At 40.8% G+C, this 23661-nt stretch overlaps 1 protein-coding gene across 1 annotated transcript in view; it reads right to left on the minus strand.

Moving 5' to 3' along the window:
- Nucleotides 1-23661, minus strand: part of LOC105304362 (voltage-dependent calcium channel subunit alpha-2/delta-3-like) — a 676581-nt gene that overhangs the window by 480311 nt on the left and 172609 nt on the right. The window contains exon 4 of the mRNA XM_023522298.1: nt 16163-16279. Coding sequence (XP_023378066.1) covers nt 16163-16279 — 117 coding nt within the window. The remainder of the gene's footprint in view (nt 1-16162; nt 16280-23661) is intronic.

Here is a 23661-nt window from a genome sequence, read left to right on the forward strand (position 1 = left end):
TCACACTGCAATTTGGAGGAGCCACCTCAAAGCACTGCTTTCAATTAGAGAGGTCAAAATATGTTTTTGAGGGAAGGGGTGGTCGAGCAGAGTAAAGTGGGAATATGGTAGCATTGCCCTCGGAACAATGAGAAAGGGAGCCAGCCAGTGAGCCGTGCATAGACAGAAATGCCAACTGTCCTGCAGCTTCTTGCACCCTTAGCATGACGACACCAAGCTCTCCAGTGAAAGTCTACTGCTGCCCCCCCACACACACTCTGGCCCAGTCAGGTATACAAGATGCTGGGATTAACACAGAGAGCAAAATGGACCCAACTACTATCCTGGTGAGTGAAGAGGAAGGCATCACATAACCAAACAAATTGGACCCCCTTTATCCCAATGCACCAGGACCCTGGGCAATCTGCTCACCTCCCAGACCTCACAATGGCCCCCTTGTCTTGCTCTCTCCATTCGAACCCCACTCTTTTTTTCAATTCCTTCAACCTGCTCCATCATCTGCTCCCTCTCTGGCTTCAAACGTGCTGTTTGAACTTATGCCTGTGGCCCTTTGTTTGCCATCTTCTGGGTTCTGGGGTATGTTCCTCATCACTCCTCAGTGGGGAGTGGGGACCACCTGAGCATCCAGGGCTTCCCACCTCTAAGCCTTCCCCACTCCCCTAACTTCTGACTCAGTATCTGTCTCCTCCAATAGGCTATAAACTCCATATGGGGAGGGAGCCTGCATTTCTTCCTTGTAACTGACAGTCTAATTCTGACAGTGGCCAACCCCAAAGTCTTGGGCTGTCAATTTCATGGGACACAGCTCACAGTTCACAAAGTGGATAGAATAGTAAAAGCAGCTGTGGCCAAGGATAGACAGGGCAGGCAGGGTGAGCATTTACATGCACAGACAGGCCTTATAGTGATAAGCTTCCAGATGGTTCCAATGTGCAGCCAAGTTTGAGAACCAGTGAGCTAGTTCCTTTGTATATGGAGTATGATTCCTTGACTGGAAGCATCTCAGCTTCACCCGTAAGCTCCTTGGAAATGCAGACTCTCAGACTACTGAAATGGAATCTTCATTTTAACATTCCTGGGCTATTCTGATGAACTTTGTACTCTGAAAAATGCTAAGATGATACACCTTAAGTGCACAGCCAGGTTCCTGGCCCCTGGCAACCACCGTTTACAGGATCTTATTAAAAACCTGAGGTGAGGCACTACAGTAAAAAGGTTAAGGTAAGAATGCCCAGGTTTGAATCTCAGCTACCTAATACCAGTAATAAGAAACTGGGTCTCAGTTGCTTCACTTAGAACATGAGTTAATAACTGGTAATAACTCTACACAACTCAGATGGGGGTTGCAAGTACTAACTCAGATAACACATGAAGAGTGCTTAATACATGCTTGTCAGAGTCAGCACTACAATGCCATGCTGATTACAGCTATAATGGTCCAGGCTCTTCATATGATAGCATTGAGCTGATTAAATGTCAGGGCTGAAAGGAACTCTCCTTGAGTTGCAATGGTATTTTTCAATGAATGATGCTGGGACAATTGATATCTACATGCAAATAATAAAGTTGGAACCTTACTTCACACCATATATAAATATTAATTCAAAATGGAGCAAAAACCTAAATGTAAGAGCTAAAACTATAAAGTTCTTAGAAAAGAACATAGGCACAAATCTTCGTGACCTTGGATTAGGCAATGATTTCTTAGAAATGATGCCAAAAGTACAAGCAGCAAGAATGGGAAATAGATAAATAAGACTTTGTCAAATTGAAATTTTTGTACTGCAAAAGATATCATCAAGGAAATGAAAAGACAATCCATAGCATGGGAGAAAATATTTGCAAATCATATATCTTATAAGGGACTAGTATCTAGAATATATAAAGAATTTTTACAACTCAATAATAACACAAATAACGCAATTTAAAAATGGGATCTGAATAAGCATTTTTCCAAGTAAGATACACAAATGGCCAATAAGCACATGAAAAGATGCTTAACATTATTAGCCAATAGGGAAACGCAAGTCAAAACCACAATAAGATACCACTTCACACTCACTAGGATGACTATAATCAGAAAGACAAATAATAACAAGTGTTGGCAAAGATATGGAGAAGTCAGAACTCTCTTATATTGCTGGTGGGAATGTAAAACGGTATGGCCACTTTTAAAAAGTCTGGCAGTCCTTCATTAAGTTCAACATAGAATTACCACATCACCTGCCAATTCCATTCCTTTATATACTCAAGAGAAATGAAAACAAGTCCACGCAAAAACTTGTACACAAATGTTCATAGCAGCATTAATCATTACAGTTCATGGGGGTGATGGTTATACAATTCTGTGGATGTACTAAAAAACACTGAATTGTACATTTTAAGTGAGTGAACTGTATCATGTATAAATTATGACTCACTAAAACTGTTAAAAAATTGCAAAGGTAACTTTTTCAGGGGTAGGCTGTTGATTAGATAACTATTCTTTAAATGCAAATAACTCAGTTAATAAGACAAGTTATACACATGACAAACATCAGAGAGGAAATGTGAGAATCTAATTTAAAATCATTGACTACGCAAATGTGAAATTTCAAAATATGTAAATGTACCACACAGTGATAAAAAGGAAGGATGTATGGGGCTAATTTCGTCCTGTTAATTCTGCTAAAATAACTCCTTTATTGTCCTGTTCCTGCCATGGTGAGCTTTTGATGTTGTTGTTGAAGGCTTAATGCTCTTTTTACTTGAACAAAGTTTGATGAATTATTTTTTTTTCTGTAAGGTGCCTGCACAGAGAGATAAGTGCCACATAATCAAATATAATCACTCTGAGCATTTTTCATCCCCTTCTCCTCATGAGCGATATTGTCTCAGTCATCATTCTCATAGGAAAGTGTGTGCTGGGGAAGGGGATTTGTAAGAAAGGTTATCACTATGGTTTTAGTTTCCTGATTCTGTAAAGGAAACCAGATTGGCAATTATTTACATAGATCAGGTCTTCTTGGAGATGGGGAAAAATACACAACAAAATAAATAAGACTTCTTATGGGTAAGAGCCTAAAACAAGGGCTAAAATCCAAAAATGTTAAAGGAGAAGAAAATCTCAAAAACAGTCCTATATGGTGTCTCTCAAAAAATAAAGAGAAATCCCATGCTCTCTTCTTATCTTGTGTCCTGTGAATGACCTTTCCTCTACTCCCAGCCAAGAAATGTTTTAAACAGCTTCACAAGGTTGAAACATTTAAATGAGATAATATATGTAAAGCATAGCGCAGTGGCTTGGCAAATGAGAAGCACTCAACAATGTGATGATGATGAAGACGACAATGATGATGAAGACAATGACAATGACTCTAGCTTACTTTCTGCAGAGTGAATTATATAAAAACTGTGAGTATCCTGTTTATGAGCTTGCAAACTTCAAACGTTCTGCCACTCAACTGTGTTCCATAAAAGAGGTTGTAGCCCTGATCTGACTAATCCAGGGGTTGCAAACTCAATGCTTTTTGGGGCCAGAGGGGCAAAATAAATGACTAGGGAACAGCATGGAAATCAGCAAACTAGGTATTTCACGCTGGTTATTGCCATTTGGGAATGGGGCCTAGGGTGGCTATACCTCTCAATTTTTCAAGCTTTAAATCAGGATATTTTTATATCACTTTATATTTTTATATGTGATTTCATTTTTTGGTGTTTTTTTTTTTCTCAAAGCCCACATGGATCCAGTAAAACCAGTCTATGGCCAAGACTGGCCTGGGGAGCACAGGTTTATAGAAGTGATACAGATACTTTATTCTGACTTCCCCACAGAAGCAATTCCTATGAGTGTGAACTGCCGTGGGCTCCACTCCGTGCTCATTTATGCCAAGTGAAGAGGGCTGAACAAACTTCCCTAGAGGAAATCATGTCCACCACGGCTCACCTCAGAGGCCACCTCTGGTTTCCTAATGAGAATCACTGTTCCCAGACCATGGCCACAGAGAATGCAATTACAGACTCCCAGCAGAGCAAGGGAGGGCAGGCACTGAGCCCTTTTGGAAAAGTCCTCATGGAGACAGGGTGCCCGGCGGCTCAAGCCTTCTAACAGAGGCCACTGTGTAGCTGGCCAAACAGCTGCCTGCAGGCCTCGCCCCCTGCAAGCCTGGCCATGCTTCTGCCTGGGTCTACTTCCATGGCCCCTTGTAGCTGGCACCCACCTGGTCATCTCTTAGTGAAAGCGCTGAGGGCCAAGACCTTTGCCCTGCCTGAAATTCTTACAGAAACACCTACTGGAGGGAAGGAGTCTCCTCCTCACTGGCCAGCAGGGATATTGATAAGCAACTCCCCACTGTGACCAAGAGGAGAGTCTACTTTCTGATGGCCGCCATGGGCTTCCTGGAGAATTTCCTCTCTACAAAGCCCATCAAACAGTGATGAGATGCTCTGGGATCACTGGGCTCAGATGTTCTGAGATGCTCTGGGATCATAAAATGAGGGATGTTTTCTAAGTATATTCCCAAAAATATGATTTTCCTCCCCAACCAATATGCAAAAAATCAATTAAAAAACACACAAGAAAATGTCCACATTTGCCCCTTATGGTACAAAATATGATATGTTGTCTGTTCAAGCAGCCAGTACAGCTTGGGGTGTGCAATCAACAATATCTTAACTGATTTTTAACAAAGACCCTGATTACTCAAAAGGGCTGTCATCCCCCGCTGAATGCAGTATAAATGAAATGTCATTGAATTCCTAACTACCTTTTCATTTTCCCTCATAACTTAATTTAGAAAACATAAATAATGTCCCTGTGTTTGCAGGACCAGCTGTTCGTTACCTCTATATAGAAAACTGAGCAAAGACCAAAATAAGACAACTGATGCCACCAACATACTAACTATGCATTCAAAATATTTCTGAAAACCTTTAATTTGTTGCCAGTAACTTATAGAATTATAGCCAGTGGTCTTTGATGATGATGATGATGATGATGATGATGATGATGATGATGATTACTTTATTCTGTCATTTAGGTCTATTGATGGTCACACTTCAGTGATTCACCATAATTTCCTCCCACCCATAAACCTTTTAATATTTCTTTTGCCTCGCCCGAGTACAAATTAAGTGGCATTATTTTCTACTGGGTCTGCCATGTAGAAATAAGTATGTAACGTTATGAAAAGTCAGAACAGAAACCAGCACCTTGTTGCAATACTACTGTGTTGAGCTCCCTCTGCCCCTTCTGACCCATCCACTTAGGTTCAGATAATGTCCTGCATATCTTCCACCTTCGCTCTTCTACTTCTAGTGGGTGAGGCCATCAGAACACCTCAGCGTGAGCCCAGCATCTCTGTGTGGGCTTCCTGATGGGGCATAATTGCTACTTGGGTTAAAGGCAGGGATCTGTACTATAATTTCATACACGATCTTGTGGCCGCACGCCTCTCTTCTCTAGGCTGCTTGGTCTACTCTGTCTGGTCTATGCATTATGACCAAATTCAAAACTAGATTTTTTTTTTTTTTTATGGAAAGAAAAATAGGCAATGAAAATGGGAAATATGATTTTAAATGACATTTCACTTTGGATTCAAAAGCAATTTTTTCCTCATCATTGTACAAAATAAACCAAATCCAAATTTCATTTCTGAGGCAGAGAAGAAATAGATCATTTGGTGGGGAATAGTGGGTAGGGCAGGCACAAACACAAAAGAAATGCTTGAGACCCTGCGTCCTGGTGACCAGATGGTCTTTCCAAGCATGGGGTGCTTATCCCACAACAGCATCGTTACCAGTATGGAAAGTTCATTCACAGACTAAGTACCCTGCCTGGTCCTGGGGATATATGGGGAAACATGACCATCATGGTCACTGCCCTCATGACACTGGGATTCCAGGACAGAGTCTGGCAATTTGCAAGTCAACACTGAGATTATCAGAATAAGTAAAACTTCTTTCAAAATGAGTATGAAGGGATAAAGCAGGATATTGTCATAGACAATGCTAGCGGAGTCGGGATAGGGCTCTAGATGACTGCCCTGACCCAGCCATGCTACGGCTGGGACAACTCTAAGCCCAGAAGGTGGGAAAGAGTTTGGCAACTACTCTCAGCATCACTCCAAAATTCTACTTCATGATATCACTCTCAAAGTTATGGAAAGCCTCTCAAACCTGCTCATAGCATCAGTTTGGTTCGCTTCTTGTAATGAGACAAGTAAGCTTCTTATCATCTGCCACATGAAGAGAAACATCTGCCAAGCCTGGAGGCACACACCTTAGCTCTAGAGTCTGTCCTATGCATTATGACCAAAAGATCACTCAGCCAGGCACAGAGGACACCAAGGAGTTCATGGTTATTTTGCTAAGTTGTGTCCTCGCAACACCAACTTCCTCCTCCTTCCCCTATGAAGGAATCAAGTTTTCCTTCATAAGTTCCAACCAAATAGGAAAGAAGGAGGGAAAAAAGGAAGGAAGGAGGAAGGAAGGAAGGAAGGAAAAAATCTTTATTTGTCTCCCTGTATGAAAATCATTAACCTTTATTTTCGCTCTGAGCGGCTGGCCTGATGTCGGCCCATTTCAACTCCCCCATTCACCCAGTTCTAGGAGCAAGTCCGCATGGGGAGGGACTGGGCTGAATCCCATGACTAGAGTCTAAGTAGGTGGCAGCTTGACTTGGGGCAGCAAACAGATGTCTCATTTACATGGAACAGACGGTGAAGGATTCTGGAAAGCCCATGAGGCCCACGGTTTCTCTGCAGTTAAGCTCAAATCCTTTTCTTTCCCCTTCATCATTCAGGAGTTCTCAGGTCAAAGGGAAAAGGTGTGACCATGATCACTCTAACTTTAAAATATCCTGACTCCAAGATGACAGTCTGTGAGTCAGTCAACAAATGTTTAATGAGCACTCAACTTTAGGTTCAGTCCTTGTAATAGGTATTTGGGCTAGAGTGAGGACAAGCTCGGAGAAGGAAAAGAAATAGCAGAGTATAAATGGTGGGGAAGGGTATAAAAAGGAAGTTTACTAAAGAAGAAAAAGAAAGAAGGGGAGAGGGGGCGGAGGGGGAAAAGGGGAAGGAGTGGGGAAAGGAAGATGAGGAAGGAGAGGAAGAAGAAAGAAGGAAAAAGAAGAAGAGGAAGAGAAGGAGGAGAAGGAAGAGGAAGAAGAAGAGGAGGAGGAGGAGGAGGAGGAAGAAGAAGAAGAGAAGGAGGGGGAGAATAAATGATCAATGAACCTATAAAAAAGACAGTCAACTTTCCTACATAGTCCCATAAGAAGTGAACTCAAGTAACTCTGGCCCTCTGTCTGGTGCCCCAACATGAGCGAACTGGGAATGGAGTCTTCCTCCAGTGAGAGGGGCTACACCAAGCTAAAAGTCTCATGGGACTGCTGACTTTCTCCCACAGTAGGGGGATCTGAAATACCCCAGTACCATAATCCTCAGCTGCTGAGCTACTCATGTTCCCAGACAACTCCTCCAAACAACTGGTACCCCAAATCTAGGCAGCTCGGCGATAAGTCAGTATGTCCACGCACCCCTCACCCACCCACCAGGCTGTTCTTATGATACACTCCAGGAAGGAAGAGGGTAGAGTGTCCAAGGGTGTCCAAGCATGTGCCTGGTCCACGCACCTCTCTGTGGAATGATGAGCAGCCAGCATTGGGCTTTCTCTGTGTTGTGGTACTGATACCACTGCTCTATGACATTGTGATTTGCTTCAAACCCTGGTGCAGGGCAAGTGGCCAGCCAGAAAAGACCTACCATGCCAAACAGTGAGTAATTAAAGAAATAAAGTAAAATCCTGTAAGATGAGCAGAGTAAAAAATTAACAATAGTCAAATGTCGAGAGGGAAGTGGTGAAGTAGTGCCTCTCCAACCACACAGGTAGGAGCACAAGCAGGTGGATGCTCTCTGGAGGACAAGCTGGCAAGGTACCAAAAGCCTTGATTTTACTTCTAGGAATACATCATAATAAATAAATCAAATAGACAAAAGTTTCTCTGCAGGAGAGTTCACCATATTATTGCTGAGAATAGTGAAACCCTGTAAATGACATCAGTGTTCATCAAGAAAGAATTGCATGATTAGAACACCCAGAAAGAAGACTATCACACAGTCATGTAAAAGAATAGAAATATATATTCATTATCAAGGAAAGATGTCCACAACATGTAAAATTAAAAAAAGAAAGAAAAGTTGGTCACAAGAAAGAATAATCCAATGTTTTAAAAGTTCACATATATATATACACACACATATACATACACACACATACACACGCATATCTTATACACCTGCACAAATAGAAAAAACATTTGGAAGAACAGAAATTAAGATGTTCAAAAGCAAAAGGTATTGGAAAGTGTTGTGCCTTTTACTACCTCTTGGTGCTTTGATCTCTACTTTCTCTTTTATCATTTCCTTCACATTCTTTTTTCTTTCACAATAAGCACCTACTGTATCATCAGTTAAAAAACAAAACAAAACAAAAAGCATAAGAAAGTAAACATGGTTAAGGTGAGTTACATAGAAAACGAAAAACTAAGTCTTCCATAAGGCTCTGAAAATGGAGAACTTTTAATCAAATATTTGGGAATGGGACTAAAATCCATGAACTTGGGGAAGGTTTGGTGCAGTGGTTCTACAGAGAATCCTTCCTATAAGTCATCTCCAGAATAAGCAAGAAAGCTGAGATACAGCTCACCAAGCCAACCCAACTGCTAATACATGAGGCTAATGGACAAGAAAGAGCTTGAGGAGATGAGAGATGAAATGGCAGATACGAAATGTCCAGCGATTCTCCCTTCATCCCTTAGCAGGAATCTCATCTCCCTCAGGAGGCAGGCAAGTTGCTCACTCTCAGTGTGGATGGGAGAGCCTCTCTGTGAGGCTCAAATTGACACAATCCAAAGAATGTTAGCAGAAACTCCAACCTCATTTGGAGTAAAATCTACAAAGACCACGCAGTTCCATGAGGTTTTATCCTCAACCATTAACCAAGAATGGTTCGCTGACCTCATCAGAACTGGTGAATCTAGATTGTTGCTATTTTTTGTTTCTTCTGGTTTGAGGTTTTGCTCTAAATTTTCTTACACATATGTATGGGATTTTGCAATACAGTTTGCGAGAGAGAGAGAGAGAAAGAGAGAGAGAGAGAGAGAGAGAGATCGAGGAAGAGGAGAAGGGAGGGAGGGAGAGAGGGAGGAAGAAAAAAGCAAATATACTATAAGATACAGCAACATAAAAAATAATAGTCTCTTCCTTCTTCAGTTGTGACTTAAAACATTTTTTTCTGAAACCATTTTACTCCTCTTTCGAGGAAAAAGTTTTGAATTTTGAAATGAGATCAGATATGAACACGAGGCAAAAAATCTTTTAGATATGTATAGTCATCTCTACCGGCTGAGAACTAAAGGTCATACTAGCAAAGTTAGGTATATTCGACTCCTAAAACTTCTACAGCTCATTTTGGACTTAATATCTAAAGAGTCCTTATGATCTAAGAGCCATTTCATAAAAGGAGAATTAGTTCTGTCTAAGAACCTTTACTTAACTTAGAAATTTATAAACAAAATAGTTGATTTCATTTCCAACTTAATGATGTCTTTTTGAAAGTACATCTCACCAACAATTTTCACCACGCCTATAGACATAGATGGTTTTTAAACCAGAAATATTCACATAGTCTGTAGATATTAATTAATCCTTTCTATAGCATATATTTTTGGTACAGAGCATGCTTTCCTTGGGTACACCCTGCTTTTCATTCCTCAGCCTATATATTTACATAAAAACAGAGATGTATTTTATAGTCATACATATGTAGACACACGCCAGTCAAAAAAACAGCTAGAGAAAGTTGCTTTAATAGTACCCTTTAGCTTTTTGGAAGACAGGCATAAATCTCTTCTGCAGGGGGAAAGATCCATCTTTCTGAGAAAGTAAATGTTTATTAAATGCAAATGCTGATATTCGTTACCTAGGAAAAACGTCTGGCTGCATGTGGAATTTCTCGATAAAAAGCTTTCAAGTCCCAGTTTCCTCCAGATAAACCCCTCTCGGTGAACTGATGCGTGAATGCACTGAAATTGAATTACTGTACAACAGCAATTACTTTCCGCAGTACAGCCATAATGGGAATCGGTTCTGCAATGAACAGCAGGTAGCTATAGGAAGGGGGAACTTCATATATAATCTACTTCTTCAGCTTTTCCCAAGGAGAAAGCATGTTTATTTTTAAGCAAAATACTCTTTTTTGAGTGCTCGATTTATCATTCGATCAATGTAAATCAAAAATAAGTGAAACAAGATGAAATTTATTTACAGGTATGAGCTTCAAAGTACTTTCAAAATGTCTTTAATATCTTATCCCAGGTCTGAAAACAATAGACTCTTTTCACTAAGTTTAGCTATGACATGCTTTTTATGTCTCTTCATCATCCCCACTGAAGTTTGCTCTTGGAGACTCTTCTAATTAACTATCTCGAGGAGGAAATAAATTTTAATTGCAAATAAAATATTTAATGTTTTGGTTGATATGCTACCGAAATAGACACCATCCCTCCTTGTGAAATGTGTTTAAGTTTGTGGAGGCCTGAACTCTGTAGAGCTCAATAATGAAGGCCATATGGATTAGTACCTGGCTCTGAAACCAGGAATACCTGGGAAGACACAATTTTGGCCCAAATCAGTGTGATGAAGGCAGTGCCCACCCCTTGGGCTGCTCCACACAATCAAAGGCAATAACTACTCTGGAGAACCCACCCTAGAAAACCATTTTGGAGAATCCTAGTGTAAATTTTTAAGTTCCCCAAAGTCCTTCTTTTTGTCATTCCTTGGTTTACCTACTTTTTTCAGGTTGTGCTGCTCATCTGGAGCATATGGACCTTTCTGAAGTCACAGGATCATGACTTTCCCCTGGCTGTGCTGGAATCTGTCCTAAAAGTACATCCCTATAATCACAGAAGCCCGGGGTTGCTCAGTTACTTCCGACACGTTCTCCTCCAACTGCACACTTAGCTCTGCCTGCTTGGAGATCCCTGGAGCCTCCGATGATTCTTTCAGTTGAGCAATGGTTTGTGCTACACCCAGTGGAGGCTCAGATTTAAAAGACAAAGGAAAGGTTGGGCAGCCTGTCCACACAACCAAATCCATGGAAAGCACATCTTTTGCCTTCTCCCTCCCCTCAAATCAGGGAAAAGAGTTTGTCGCCATCAGCAAGTCAGAAGAAAGGCGAGCTGTGTCAAATGTGCCTCCCATCAGTATTTCAGATGAGCTCTGACCTGTGACACAGTTGAGCATTTCCAGATGTCACTCAGGAACGGCCCAGTGAGAGTGTTCAGCTGGCAGAGGACTGACCATCACTTCCTCCATGTCCAGCATGTGAAATACCTCCTTTAAAATGTTAATGAATTAAAAGCAAATTGATTCCATTTCTTGTCTATTCATAGGACTTACGACTTGATAAACTGCTCAGCAACATTAATTGAGGGCTTGGTCCCATGAATACGTTTGAACAAAGACATGAGGACATAATGCTTTGGGCGCAATCATTATGCACAAAAGCAAGGAGCAGCATCACTACATCAAACTCAATTTGGCTTTAAGTTAAAACAAGCTACATCAAGCCTCTGAGTGGATTTTAAAAAATTATTAAACCACCAACGACATTAAAACGTGCTAGAAAATATTAGTTAAGAAATGCTACCATAATGTCGGCACCATTATGTTATGGCAATTACTGAAGCTAAGGTTATTTGTAATTTGCTGGCCTGAAAAAAAAAAAAGTTACATATAGTCCATTACCAACCAGATGACAGAGGTTATGTAATGGGCAGGCCACTTTAGGTTTCACATTTACTTCAGACATCTGACGGGGAGAAAATAGGACTTTCTACGATAGGATAATTGCATAGTAGCGAGTAATTCAAATAGGAGACGAGTATGATAAAATCACTGATTCAACTAATCACAGGGAAAAAGTGATGGGGTAAAATGATGAAATCAAGCCAGAAGAGACAGGGAAAGATCAACACTGTTTAACAGCCAAGAGATAACTGGCATGTTAAAGGACTGGATTACTGTAGTACTCCTTTTTTTTTTTTTTTCAGCACTAACTGAACCTAACTAAAGGTGTTAGTATAGTTTTCTAAATCGCTATTGTCAGTCTCATAAATATTTTATATAAATGAATGAAAACTTTAATAAGCAGTATTGTTTGTGAGCCTGTTTTTCCTTATATGTATCCTTGAGTCCTCCCAGCCATCCACCATTGACAAGCACTTAGTGCTGGATCACTTATTGGCAGGAAGATACTCAGGGAGGCGCTAGGACCTCCGACCTGACTCAGATCGCTGGGGGTCTGGATGGGGGCTTAGAAATGAAAGATTGCCAGGTATGGTGCATCGCAGTGATGGAGAGAATTCTAAAATCCATTCTTTTCCTGGGCCATTTGAGAAGGCGGTGGGGGAGCGGGGGAGGGGTCACTGTTCAGTAGGTGGTATGGGAAAGGAAGGGCCCTGGTGCACTGAGGTGCCTTCTAGTGTGTAATGCCACGAATAATGGCTCCACTGCAACCCACAGGCAAATTTGGATTTGAGTTCTTTGTTCTCCAAGTGCTCACAGATCCCACGGGCTAATAGCAACCTTTCCTATTCAAGAAGTAAGGTGTCATTATAGCATGAAAAACAGTCACACCCACTGCTTCCCAGCCTCAATGTAAACCAACATCCAGGAGGCCTCTCAATGGCCACCTCGTCTCATTCCAAATGCCACATGGTTCATAACTATTGCCAACAGAGCAGCATGGCCAACAATGAAGCCCAGGCCAATCTCAACGAGCAAACAGTCTCCAGACCAAACCCCAGCTTGACATAGAAGCCCTCTTCCTTGTTTAAAGATTGGGAGCAGGGGAGAGACACATATCACTGAACTAGTTAACCTAGATTTTATGGCATCAAGTGTGCTTACAAAGGGTCTTGCACATCTATTTTAAAATACATGAAATACACATTTGAGAGAATCCTGGATGCCTTTACTCTGGGAACATTTCAATGCAAATAGAGCAACTTTTTTCTTTTTTTCCTTTTCAAAAGAACCACACCAATCATATCAGTCTTTCTCTTCCCCGCCCCCCCACCAACTTCAGTAATTTAAAGCAGACAGGTTTCAAAATTCAGCTCCTTTCTGTCATCACCCAGGGTATTCTTGAAGCTTCAAGACTTCCCTCGCTATTAAATGCTCACACACTGGAAGGTCCCTTAACCAGCAGTAACAGCAAACATTTACTGAACATTTACTGTTTGCCAGGTATTGTGCTAAACACGTTATACAGATACACAGACAGGTACTGCAACTCTACTGCCTGGGTGAGAAAGGAACTCCATGAGCCTGCCCATGTGACCTAGGCAAATGATTTCAAATAGCCAAGCCTGTTTGCTCATCTCCAAAACAATCATGGTAACAGTGCCTCACTCCCTGGTTTGATTCAAGAATGAAATGAGAGAACACATGTAAAGTGCTTATCACTGGGCCTGGTGCACAGTGAACTCAATAAACATAAGAACTGATTAGTAAATCATTGACTCCTAACATCTCCAGGGAGGTAAGTGAGGAAAAGAAGTCCACCAGGTTACTTAGCTTTTCTCACCAGCCTCCCCACCTTGGGGGTAGAACTGAAATTTGCCCACGGCTCACCTGCCACATGGGCCCCCTGCCTCTGAGCATCCAGGTCCGGGCTCTGGTGCTGGCTGGGCTTCCTTGCTAGGGCAGCATGCTGCACAAGCTCCCGAGTTCCAGGCTTCCTTGTCTCTCGGTTGCAAAGGCAGAACCTAAGGATACTTATGTCTCTTTTTACTGTAAAATTCCGTGATTCACAAGGAAATGCAAGTTAAAACAATAATAATATTTCCCCCCACTGAGAGCGACAATGTCGTTACTAGTATTTAAAACAGTGTAAATCATTTTAATTTTTTTGCAAGGATTCAGGGATAAAAGCACTCATATACCACTCCTGCTGGAGGGCTATGAATTGGCACAGCAATGTTTTCATATGCATAAAGAGCCCTGAAGACTGGTTCAGAGCCTCCGAACTGTCTTTCACGTACAGATATTCATCTTAAAGAAACTGGTGCACACTATAGGCCTCTGAGAGCATTGAAGTGAGGAAGAATATGGACTCTGGGGTCTCCATGTGCCTGGAGCCCTCCTCTCTCTCCTCAAGTGACTTCTGAAAGTGACTTAACTTCTGCTTCTCAGTCTCCTCTTTTGTAAAATGGGCAAAATGATAGTAACTTTCATCACAGGGCCATTGTAAGGATAAGTGAGTTTGTGTAATCCCTCAGAGGAGCACCCAGTGTAGTAGGTGCTGAGTTGCTTGATCTATTATTAATATACAAGAAGATTCACTGCAGCATTATTTATATCAAAACTTGCAAACAACTTAAATATCCAGATACAGAGGAGCAATCAAATCAATTATGATGCACCTATAGATTGGAATATTATACAGCCATTTAAGAAAAATCACAAAATACAGTGACCCAAGAAAATGCTCACAATATAATGTCATAAAGAAGTGAAAAGCAGCTTGATCAGAAAACAAACGGGCAACACAATTACAAATTTGAAAAAAGAAAAACACGTACATACAAAGAAATGCAAAGAAAAAAGACAGAAAGAAGGAAACAAGCTGTGGCTTCCTGATGGGTGATGGGACTGTAAGTGATTATTTTTTTTTCTGTTTGATACTTTTCAATATATTCTTAAAGTTCCACCAAAGGGTGTTTATTTTATAAACTAAAAAACGGTAATGTGGTGAACTTCTTAAAGTTTTTATTTCAGGCTTCTGACTGTTAGATTTGAATGGCTACCATGCTGCCAGTAAAGAATACCACTTGCTTCAAGGTAGTGACATAAAGACACACCAGAGGCCACCATGCAACTCTCATGGCTGGCTCTCAGTGCAATATTTCTGTGGCAGATAGAAGTTTTTTTTTTTCCCCTCATGCACTTCAGAGTTTCCACCAAAAAGTCTCAACTTAAATAAGTTAGTAATCATAGTAGCAGCAGAAACACTGTTTATGTGCCAGGGTCTGTGCTAAGTAGCTCAAAAATCATAACTTTGTGTAATCTTCACGCTTCCTATGTGTTTTTCCCACATACAGATGAGGAACTTGAAGCTCGTGAAGGTTGTTTTACTGAAGGTCAAAGCTTAGAAAGTGACAAAGGCAGGCACTGAACCTTGTCAAACTTATCTTTTCACCTACCAAACTACAATCCCTTCTTCCCTGAATCAAAACAGTACAAAAATGTTTAAAGACAAGCAAATAGATGGGATCATCAGGTCTAAAGCAAAAATAACATGTGGAAATTTGATTTGGCCAGTTAAATGTGAGAGAAGCTCGAGTAGGAAATAGTCTTTTATAAGAAAGTGGTTCTGGAGATCATTATTAAAACTGAAAGGTAAGCAAAATCTATACATTAGAAATAAAGAACTCTGCAGGTGGTAATTCTTTTCCATAATACTGTGCCAGTATGGCATTAATGTAGGACATTGTGACATTCACGTGTCCTAAAGCAAGAATGGAAGATGCCTTGTTTAGCTGGCTATAAGGAATAAAGCTGTAAACCACCTTCCAAAAGGATATATCTGTGCACTGCAGTTCCATTCATCCTGCTGATAATATATAATTTCAGGGAGCTCTTACTGGTCAAGATAAACATTATAATTATGGTAATATTCCAATAGCAATAAAAAGAACTTCTAATTTCATCTAGATTCATTTACTCCATTGAGATTTTCGATTCCATATTTTGGCAAGCACTGTTTAAATTTTTATAGTTGCTTAGTTGAACCGCAATGTACCTTTGAAAGATTTTTGGCCATCAGGGAATGCATCAGACAGTCATAAGACATCCTCTATGGCTGTTTAATTAGTGCTATCTCTGCTAAAGGCATAAAATTATAAGACAAAAACTGGTACCTGAACCACATATGGAAAGGACAATTGTGCCCCTAGTAACTACTTTTCCTGGTTAACTAGACTTAAGGTAAAAAAAAGTATGTACATAATAGCTGAGTCAACCTGGATCTTTGAGAGCTGGATTCATCAGTGCCAGTTCCCTGGCACTGCTTTTGTATCTTAGGACAATACGGAGCAGAAACGAGAGGCACTTACCCGCACTGCTTCAGACTTTTTGTGAAACATTTCTTCCATGTTCTTCGCCAGCTTTTTCACCAGTTGGAGGCCATCAATTTCTTCTATGGCAACGTCTTTCTCATATTCTTTGTATTTCTGTAAGGAGGGAGGGCAACAATAAAGGCATATGATACCACAAAACATCACGCCCATGATGTCAAAGCACATCTACCTACAAGGAGTAAGTAAAAATAAAGTTATGATATGATTGTCTCTGTTGGATTTGGGGAGATTGGACTGTATTTCAAAATTATTAAATCAACTAGGTAGAAATGTGTAAATTGACTTAACTAGCACCTAGGAAAGGAATAAACTCTAAAGTAAAGCAAATAAACTCTATCATGCATTCTCTTCAGGTCTCGAAAGCTATACTTCCAATTTGACCACAGTCAGCCATTCTTCTGGAGGACTGCTTCAGATTCATTAGCTATCCTGCAGCTAACACCACTGGAAACTAGTCCAGATGAGTCACAAAATAAAAATAAAGAAATTCAGCTTTCCCCCCGCCCCTTGAATATCACTAACTTAATTTTTTCATAGCCAAAGACTAGAGACTTAAAGAAAAATAGTTACAAGGCTGTGACTCTAATATGTAACTACAGCAGGAGTCAGCGATCTATAACCCTTGGGCTAAATCTAATCTAGCACCTATTTTTATAAATAAAGTTTTATTGAGACAAAACCATACTCATTTGTTTACATATTTGATCAGGTTAAGTAGTCACAACAGAGACCAGATGGCTCACAAAAATCTAAAATATTTAGTCTCTTTTTTCTTTATGGAAAAAGCTTGCCAACTCCTAAACTGGAGTAGGAATTAAAGAAAGTAACATGGCAAAGTATCTTATAAACACTTTATAACAATAAGAGTTCTTGCTATAGATTTTTGTAATTCTATTCAGTTATTATTGAGGACTTACTATCAGCTCACAAAAAGGAGCATGTACAATAAGTACAAAAACCATAAAAACAACATTTAATATATAGGATTTTATAATTTGTCAGTGTGTTCATGAAGGACTGATTTGACTCAAATTCTCAAAAATAATTTTTTTACTTAAAATCTATCACACGCCTTGGTAATTTATCTGTTTAAGCCAGCAGTTCTCAAAGTCAGCGGTCCCAAGCTTTTTGGCACCAGGGACCAGTGCTCCTATGAGAATCTAATGCCTAATGATCTGAGGCGGTGATGCTAGTCTAGCGCTGGGCAGTGGCTGCAAATACAGATGAAGCTTGGCTCACCCGCCTGCCGCTCACCTCCTGCTGTGTGGCCAAGTTCCAACAGGTCACAAACCAGTACCAGTCCACAGCCTGGGACTTGGGGACCCCTGCTCAGAGTAGTCCAAGAACTCCTGCAGGGTCCCTGAGACCCTTTCATGTGTCCATGAAGTCTTCCTTTTTTCCAACAGTATATCTATATGAAGCCTGATTTTCTTCAAGGATTTTAACAAAACAGATTGAACACAGAAGCAGATATGAGAATCACCTGTTTTCTCTTAAACCAAATATTAAAGAGATTTGCAAAAATGAAAATAAAATGCTAATCCTCTAAATCTTTCTCTTTCGGAAAATAGAGTTAATTTTCATAAAATGATATTTATATAAACATATAAGGAGTTTTTGTTTTGAATTAATTTTTAAGTTTTTTGGTTTTAATTTCTAATATGGTTTTAATTTCTAATAATTCAAATATCGATAAACATAATCCATATAAGCGGAAGGTCTTAGGGATCCTCAGTATTTTGTAAGAGTGAGACCAAAAGGTTTGGTTTAAGGATTTAATTTTGGTCTCGCTGGAAAGAAACAATGTTTATTGATAAAAATCTTCTGAATGGGGTTTCAAATACTTTTAATGTCAACAGGAATCCCTTACATTTATGAACATATGCAAAGGCCGGGGAACTAAAACTATTAGGAGCTTTACATTTACTCTTATTGTGGGGAAAATCTGAATCATTACTAAACACTCAACCCAAGCTCCTACTTAGAAAAAACAAGGAGCTCCTCAGTCTTTTCTTGCCCCAAGGTGGGGGGGGGGTGCGTGTGTGTGTGTGTGTGTGTGTGTGTGTGTGTGTGTGTGTGTGTGTATATGAGAGAGAGAGAGACAGAGAGAGACAGAGAGACAGAGAGAGAGACAGAGAGACAGAGAGACAGAGAGAGAGACAGAGAGAGAGACAGAGAGACAGAGAGAGAGACAAATGTGAGTGTCACACAAGACACTTCCCTTCCTAGCTGAGATTCCCAAGCCTTTTGAGGAAATAATATTGGGTGCCTGAAAGGAACAGATTAGATTTTGAGGACAGAGAGAGTGACTCTAAAGAAATGAATGTAAAGAGAGAATTCCTCTGATGCCTAAGACTAAAGTCCATAGAATCTAGGGCCATCTGTCCTCACAGAGTCCCTAGGGCCCACCACTAGACACTGGCAGAGCAGGAGGTGGGGAGGGCAGGGAGGGACACTTAGACTGGGCATTTGGAGCCCCTGATCTGAACATCAGGCCCAAAGTCTTGGCGTTTCTCAGAATTAAGGCAATCCTAAAGAAATAAACAAAGTCCTATTCTGGACCACCTAAGTCTGGACCAAGACAGACATCTGCTACATTATTTATAGGATGTTTTGAGCTTCTGTGTGTGATCCTATAATAGACCATGAGTTGTAAGTGACATGTTTCTCCCTGCTCCCTAAAAACATCCATAAAAATCTTACATGTTTGTCTTAAAAGTCTCCTACATCTCACCCTGGAAAACCAGTATTCCTTCTTCTGGCCTTCTCTTCCTACTCAGTAAGAGTGTCCTAGTTTCCCAAGGTGAGGAGTCTGCACCCTCCCTCCAAGCCCCCTGAGCACTTAGTGCTCATCTCTCCTGGTACTGTAACTTGCTTGTGTGGTCCAGGAGGTTAGGTCAGGTCCTCGTGGTCACCCACTAGCCTACAGCAGACACAGGACTTCTCTGAGCAAAGCTTTTTGGGAAACAATTGTGATGTTACAATACAAGGAACATGCAAGTAATGCAGCTGCATTGTCCTGTGGCTCTTTAAGGGTGACCGCCCTATCCCTTGGGACGTTGACTGGATTGGCCTGGGATGTGGGACTCCAGCCAACCCAAACCTGGTTCAAGCTAACAGCGTCCTCTGCTGTATGAATAAAACTTCAATGACAATCACTGGAAACTTTCCCTAAGTTCAAATGCAAGCCAATGTCTTTGGAGCCAAAAATCCTGGGGGTTCTCTGCTGCCTGCCAGATGTACTCCAAAAGCCAACAGCCAAAGCCAACTTATAGCCAAGGCTGATTCACTACCAAAAATACAAAGGTCATGAAGTGAGTAAAATAACAAAACTAATGTCAATCTAATATTTATAGTCAGTGAAATCAATCTCTGTCTTAGGTAATTCTGTAACTAAAGGTGATCTAGAGGCTTAAGATAAAAATAAAATGGATCTCACAATTAGCCTTTGCCTGAATCTTTTGGTTTTTAGACAGAGGCCATTATTCTGGTCATATCTGTCACTTGCATGTATTTCTCTCCCAACAGATTTGTAAAAGGGAATCAATTTATTTAATTCTCACCATCCCCAAGTTTTCAATGAGATCTTCCTGCATTTTCTCTTCTTCTGAGTCTACTCTGTTAAAAGGAGTTCCTGACTTTCTGGAATTAAAGAAAGTAACACGGCAGGTTTGTCAGTCTCCCAAGACTATTTGTGACTGGTGACCTAGCTAACCAATCTCAACGTGAAGCTCTTTGCCAAGCCAAGGATTCCAGATCTGGGACAAACACAGCAGTTTACTGGTTCCATTCCTCCGTCAGCCTACGTCTTCTCCTTTCAGGACATGTGACAGTGGGTCCTCTTTGCCAATGAGCCAAGCCCATACTACTTTCTCACCACCCTGGGAAGTTATCCCATAAACGAAAAACACTCTGCTTTTCAAGATGTGTTAATGCCTCTTGGAATCAGGTCAGAACAATGTAATGCCTTACTCTTACCAGGAAACATTACACTGTGCTGGAATCAAAGAATTCTGAAGAACAGAGAAATTAACCCAGTGATAGTCATGAATCAATCCCAAGCCCTCAGCAGCTTACAATGGCAATATATATCAAAACCTTTAAAAAGATGCCTTACACTATGAAACCAAGTGATTTGACCTCCAGCAACTGGACAGAGTAAGCTGCAACAGTACAACAGAATTCCACATAACCATATCAAATTGTGTAAAAGAATACAGGAAATGTACATACGGTGTGTTACACTATGTTACAGAAAGTAATTGGTGACTTTTTTCAATTACTAATCTGCAGAGACACAAGCACACACACAAATGCACTGCTAGAAGGACATGCCAAATGGTCACGGCTGGCTGTGCAATTAGAAATGGTTTTTTTCTTCTCTTTTTTTTGTTTACCTGCATTTGCTAATTTTCATAATGAACATATTATTTTGGACATTAGAAAATAAAGAAGTTGTAGTTATATGTAGAATAGCATATGGGCACCTAATAAACAGATTTCTTTAGGGGAACGTGGTCCCAATTAAAAATCTGTGTAATTAAGCAGCATGTCTTCATTAGCAGAGCCTAAGGAAGTCAGTACAATGAGTCCTCTGTGTATCCCAGGCCCAGCACGGTGCCGGAAGCTTTCGCACATTAATTTGTCTAATCCTCACAGCTACCCTGAGAGGGAGAGACAGAGAGAGACAGAGAGACAGAGAGAGAGACAAAGAGAGAGACAGAGAGAGAGACAGAGAGACAGAGAGAGACAAATGTGAGTGTCACACAAGACACTTCCCTTCCTAGCTGAGATTCCCAAGCCTTTTGAGGAAATAATATTGGGTGCCTGAAAGGAACAGATTAGATTTTGAGGACAGAGAGAGTGACTCTAAAGAAATGAATGTAAAGAGAGAATTCCTCTGATCCCTAAGACTAAAGTCCATAGAATCTAGGGCCATCTGTCCTCACAGAGTCCCTAGGGCCCACCACTAGACACTGGCAGAGCAGGAGGTGGGGAGGGCAGGGAGGGACACTTAGACTGGGCATTTGGAGCCCCTGATCTGAACATCAGGCCCAAAGTCTTGGCGTTTCTCAGAATTAAGGCAATCCTAAAGAAATAAACAAAGTCCTATTCTGGACCACCTAAGTCTGGACCAAGACAGACATCTGCTACATTATTTATAGGATGTTTTGAGCTTCTGTGTGTGATCCTATAATAGACCATGAGTTGTAAGTGACATGTTTCTCCCTGCTCCCTAAAAACATCCATAAAAATCTTACATGTTTGTCTTAAAAGTCTCCTACATCTCACCCTGGAAAACCAGTATTCCTTCTTCTGGCCTTCTCTTCCTACTCAGTAAGAGTGTCCTAGTTTCCCAAGGTGAGGAGTCTGCACCCTCCCTCCAAGCCCCCTGAGCACTTAGTGCTCATCTCTCCTGGTACTGTAACTTGCTTGTGTGGTCCAGGAGGTTAGGTCAGGTCCTCGTGGTCACCCACTAGCCTACAGCAGACACAGGACTTCTCTGAGCAAAGCTTTTTGGGAAACAATTGTGATGTTACAATACAAGGAACATGCAAGTAATGCAGCTGCATTGTCCTGTGGCTCTTTAAGGGTGACCGCCCTATCCCTTGGGACGTTGACTGGATTGGCCTGGGATGTGGGACTCCAGCCAACCCAAACCTGGTTCAAGCTAACAGCGTCCTCTGCTGTATGAATAAAACTTCAATGACAATCACTGGAAACTTTCCCTAAGTTCAAATGCAAGCCAATGTCTTTGGAGCCAAAAATCCTGGGGGTTCTCTGCTGCCTGCCAGATGTACTCCAAAAGCCAACAGCCAAAGCCAACTTATAGCCAAGGCTGATTCACTACCAAAAATACAAAGGTCATGAAGTGAGTAAAATAACAAAACTAATGTCAATCTAATATTTATAGTCAGTGAAATCAATCTCTGTCTTAGGTAATTCTGTAACTAAAGGTGATCTAGAGGCTTAAGATAAAAATAAAATGGATCTCACAATTAGCCTTTGCCTGAATCTTTTGGTTTTTAGACAGAGGCCATTATTCTGGTCATATCTGTCACTTGCATGTATTTCTCTCCCAACAGATTTGTAAAAGGGAATCAATTTATTTAATTCTCACCATCCCCAAGTTTTCAATGAGATCTTCCTGCATTTTCTCTTCTTCTGAGTCTACTCTGTTAAAAGGAGTTCCTGACTTTCTGGAATTAAAGAAAGTAACACGGCAGGTTTGTCAGTCTCCCAAGACTATTTGTGACTGGTGACCTAGCTAACCAATCTCAACGTGAAGCTCTTTGCCAAGCCAAGGATTCCAGATCTGGGACAAACACAGCAGTTTACTGGTTCCATTCCTCCGTCAGCCTACGTCTTCTCCTTTCAGGACATGTGACAGTGGGTCCTCTTTGCCAATGAGCCAAGCCCATACTACTTTCTCACCACCCTGGGAAGTTATCCCATAAACGAAAAACACTCTGCTTTTCAAGATGTGTTAATGCCTCTTGGAATCAGGTCAGAACAATGTAATGCCTTACTCTTACCAGGAAACATTACACTGTGCTGGAATCAAAGAATTCTGAAGAACAGAGAAATTAACCCAGTGATAGTCATGAATCAATCCCAAGCCCTCAGCAGCTTACAATAGCAATATATATCAAAACCTTTAAAAACATGCCTTACACTATGAAACCAAGTGATTTGACCTCCAGCAACTGGACAGAGTAAGCTGCAACAGTACAACAGAATTCCACATAACCATATCAAATTGTGTAAAAGAATACAGGAAATGTACATACGGTGTGTTACACTATGTTACAGAAAGTAATTGGTGACTTTTTTCAATTACTAATCTGCAGAGACACAAGCACACACACAAATGCACTGCTAGAAGGACATGCCAAATGGTCACGGCTGGCTGTGCAATTAGAAATGGTTTTTTTCTTCTCTTTTTTTTGTTTACCTGCATTTGCTAATTTTCATAATGAACATATTATTTTGGACATTAGAAAATAAAGAAGTTGTAGTTATATGTAGAATAGCATATGGGCACCTAATAAACAGATTTCTTTAGGGGAACGTGGTCCCAATTAAAAATCTGTGTAATTAAGCAGCATGTCTTCATTAGCAGAGCCTAAGGAAGTCAGTACAATGAGTCCTCTGTGTATCCCAGGCCCAGCACGGTGCCGGAAGCTTTCGCACATTAATTTGTCTAATCCTCACAGCTACCCTGAGAGGTTGGCATTATCCCTGTATTGCAGATGGTGAACTGAGGCACAGGGAAGTTTAGTCATTGTTGAAAGTCAAATGGTTAGAGAGAGTTTTAAACCTAACAAGGTCCAACTTCTAGTCTCTTGGTCATTGGAATTTGGGGGTGGGGGAGTAGAGGCGGGGAGTGGTAAAGAGTGAAGGACTGACAGTCTAAATATTTGCAAGCTTGTTTCAGGGGGCCCATTTTACTGCCATAACAACTCCTGTTTCAT

The sequence above is a fragment of the Pteropus vampyrus genome, unplaced genomic scaffold (assembly GCF_000151845.1).
Source record: "Pteropus vampyrus isolate Shadow unplaced genomic scaffold, Pvam_2.0 Scaffold337, whole genome shotgun sequence".
Taxonomy (NCBI): Eukaryota; Metazoa; Chordata; class Mammalia; order Chiroptera; family Pteropodidae; genus Pteropus; species Pteropus vampyrus.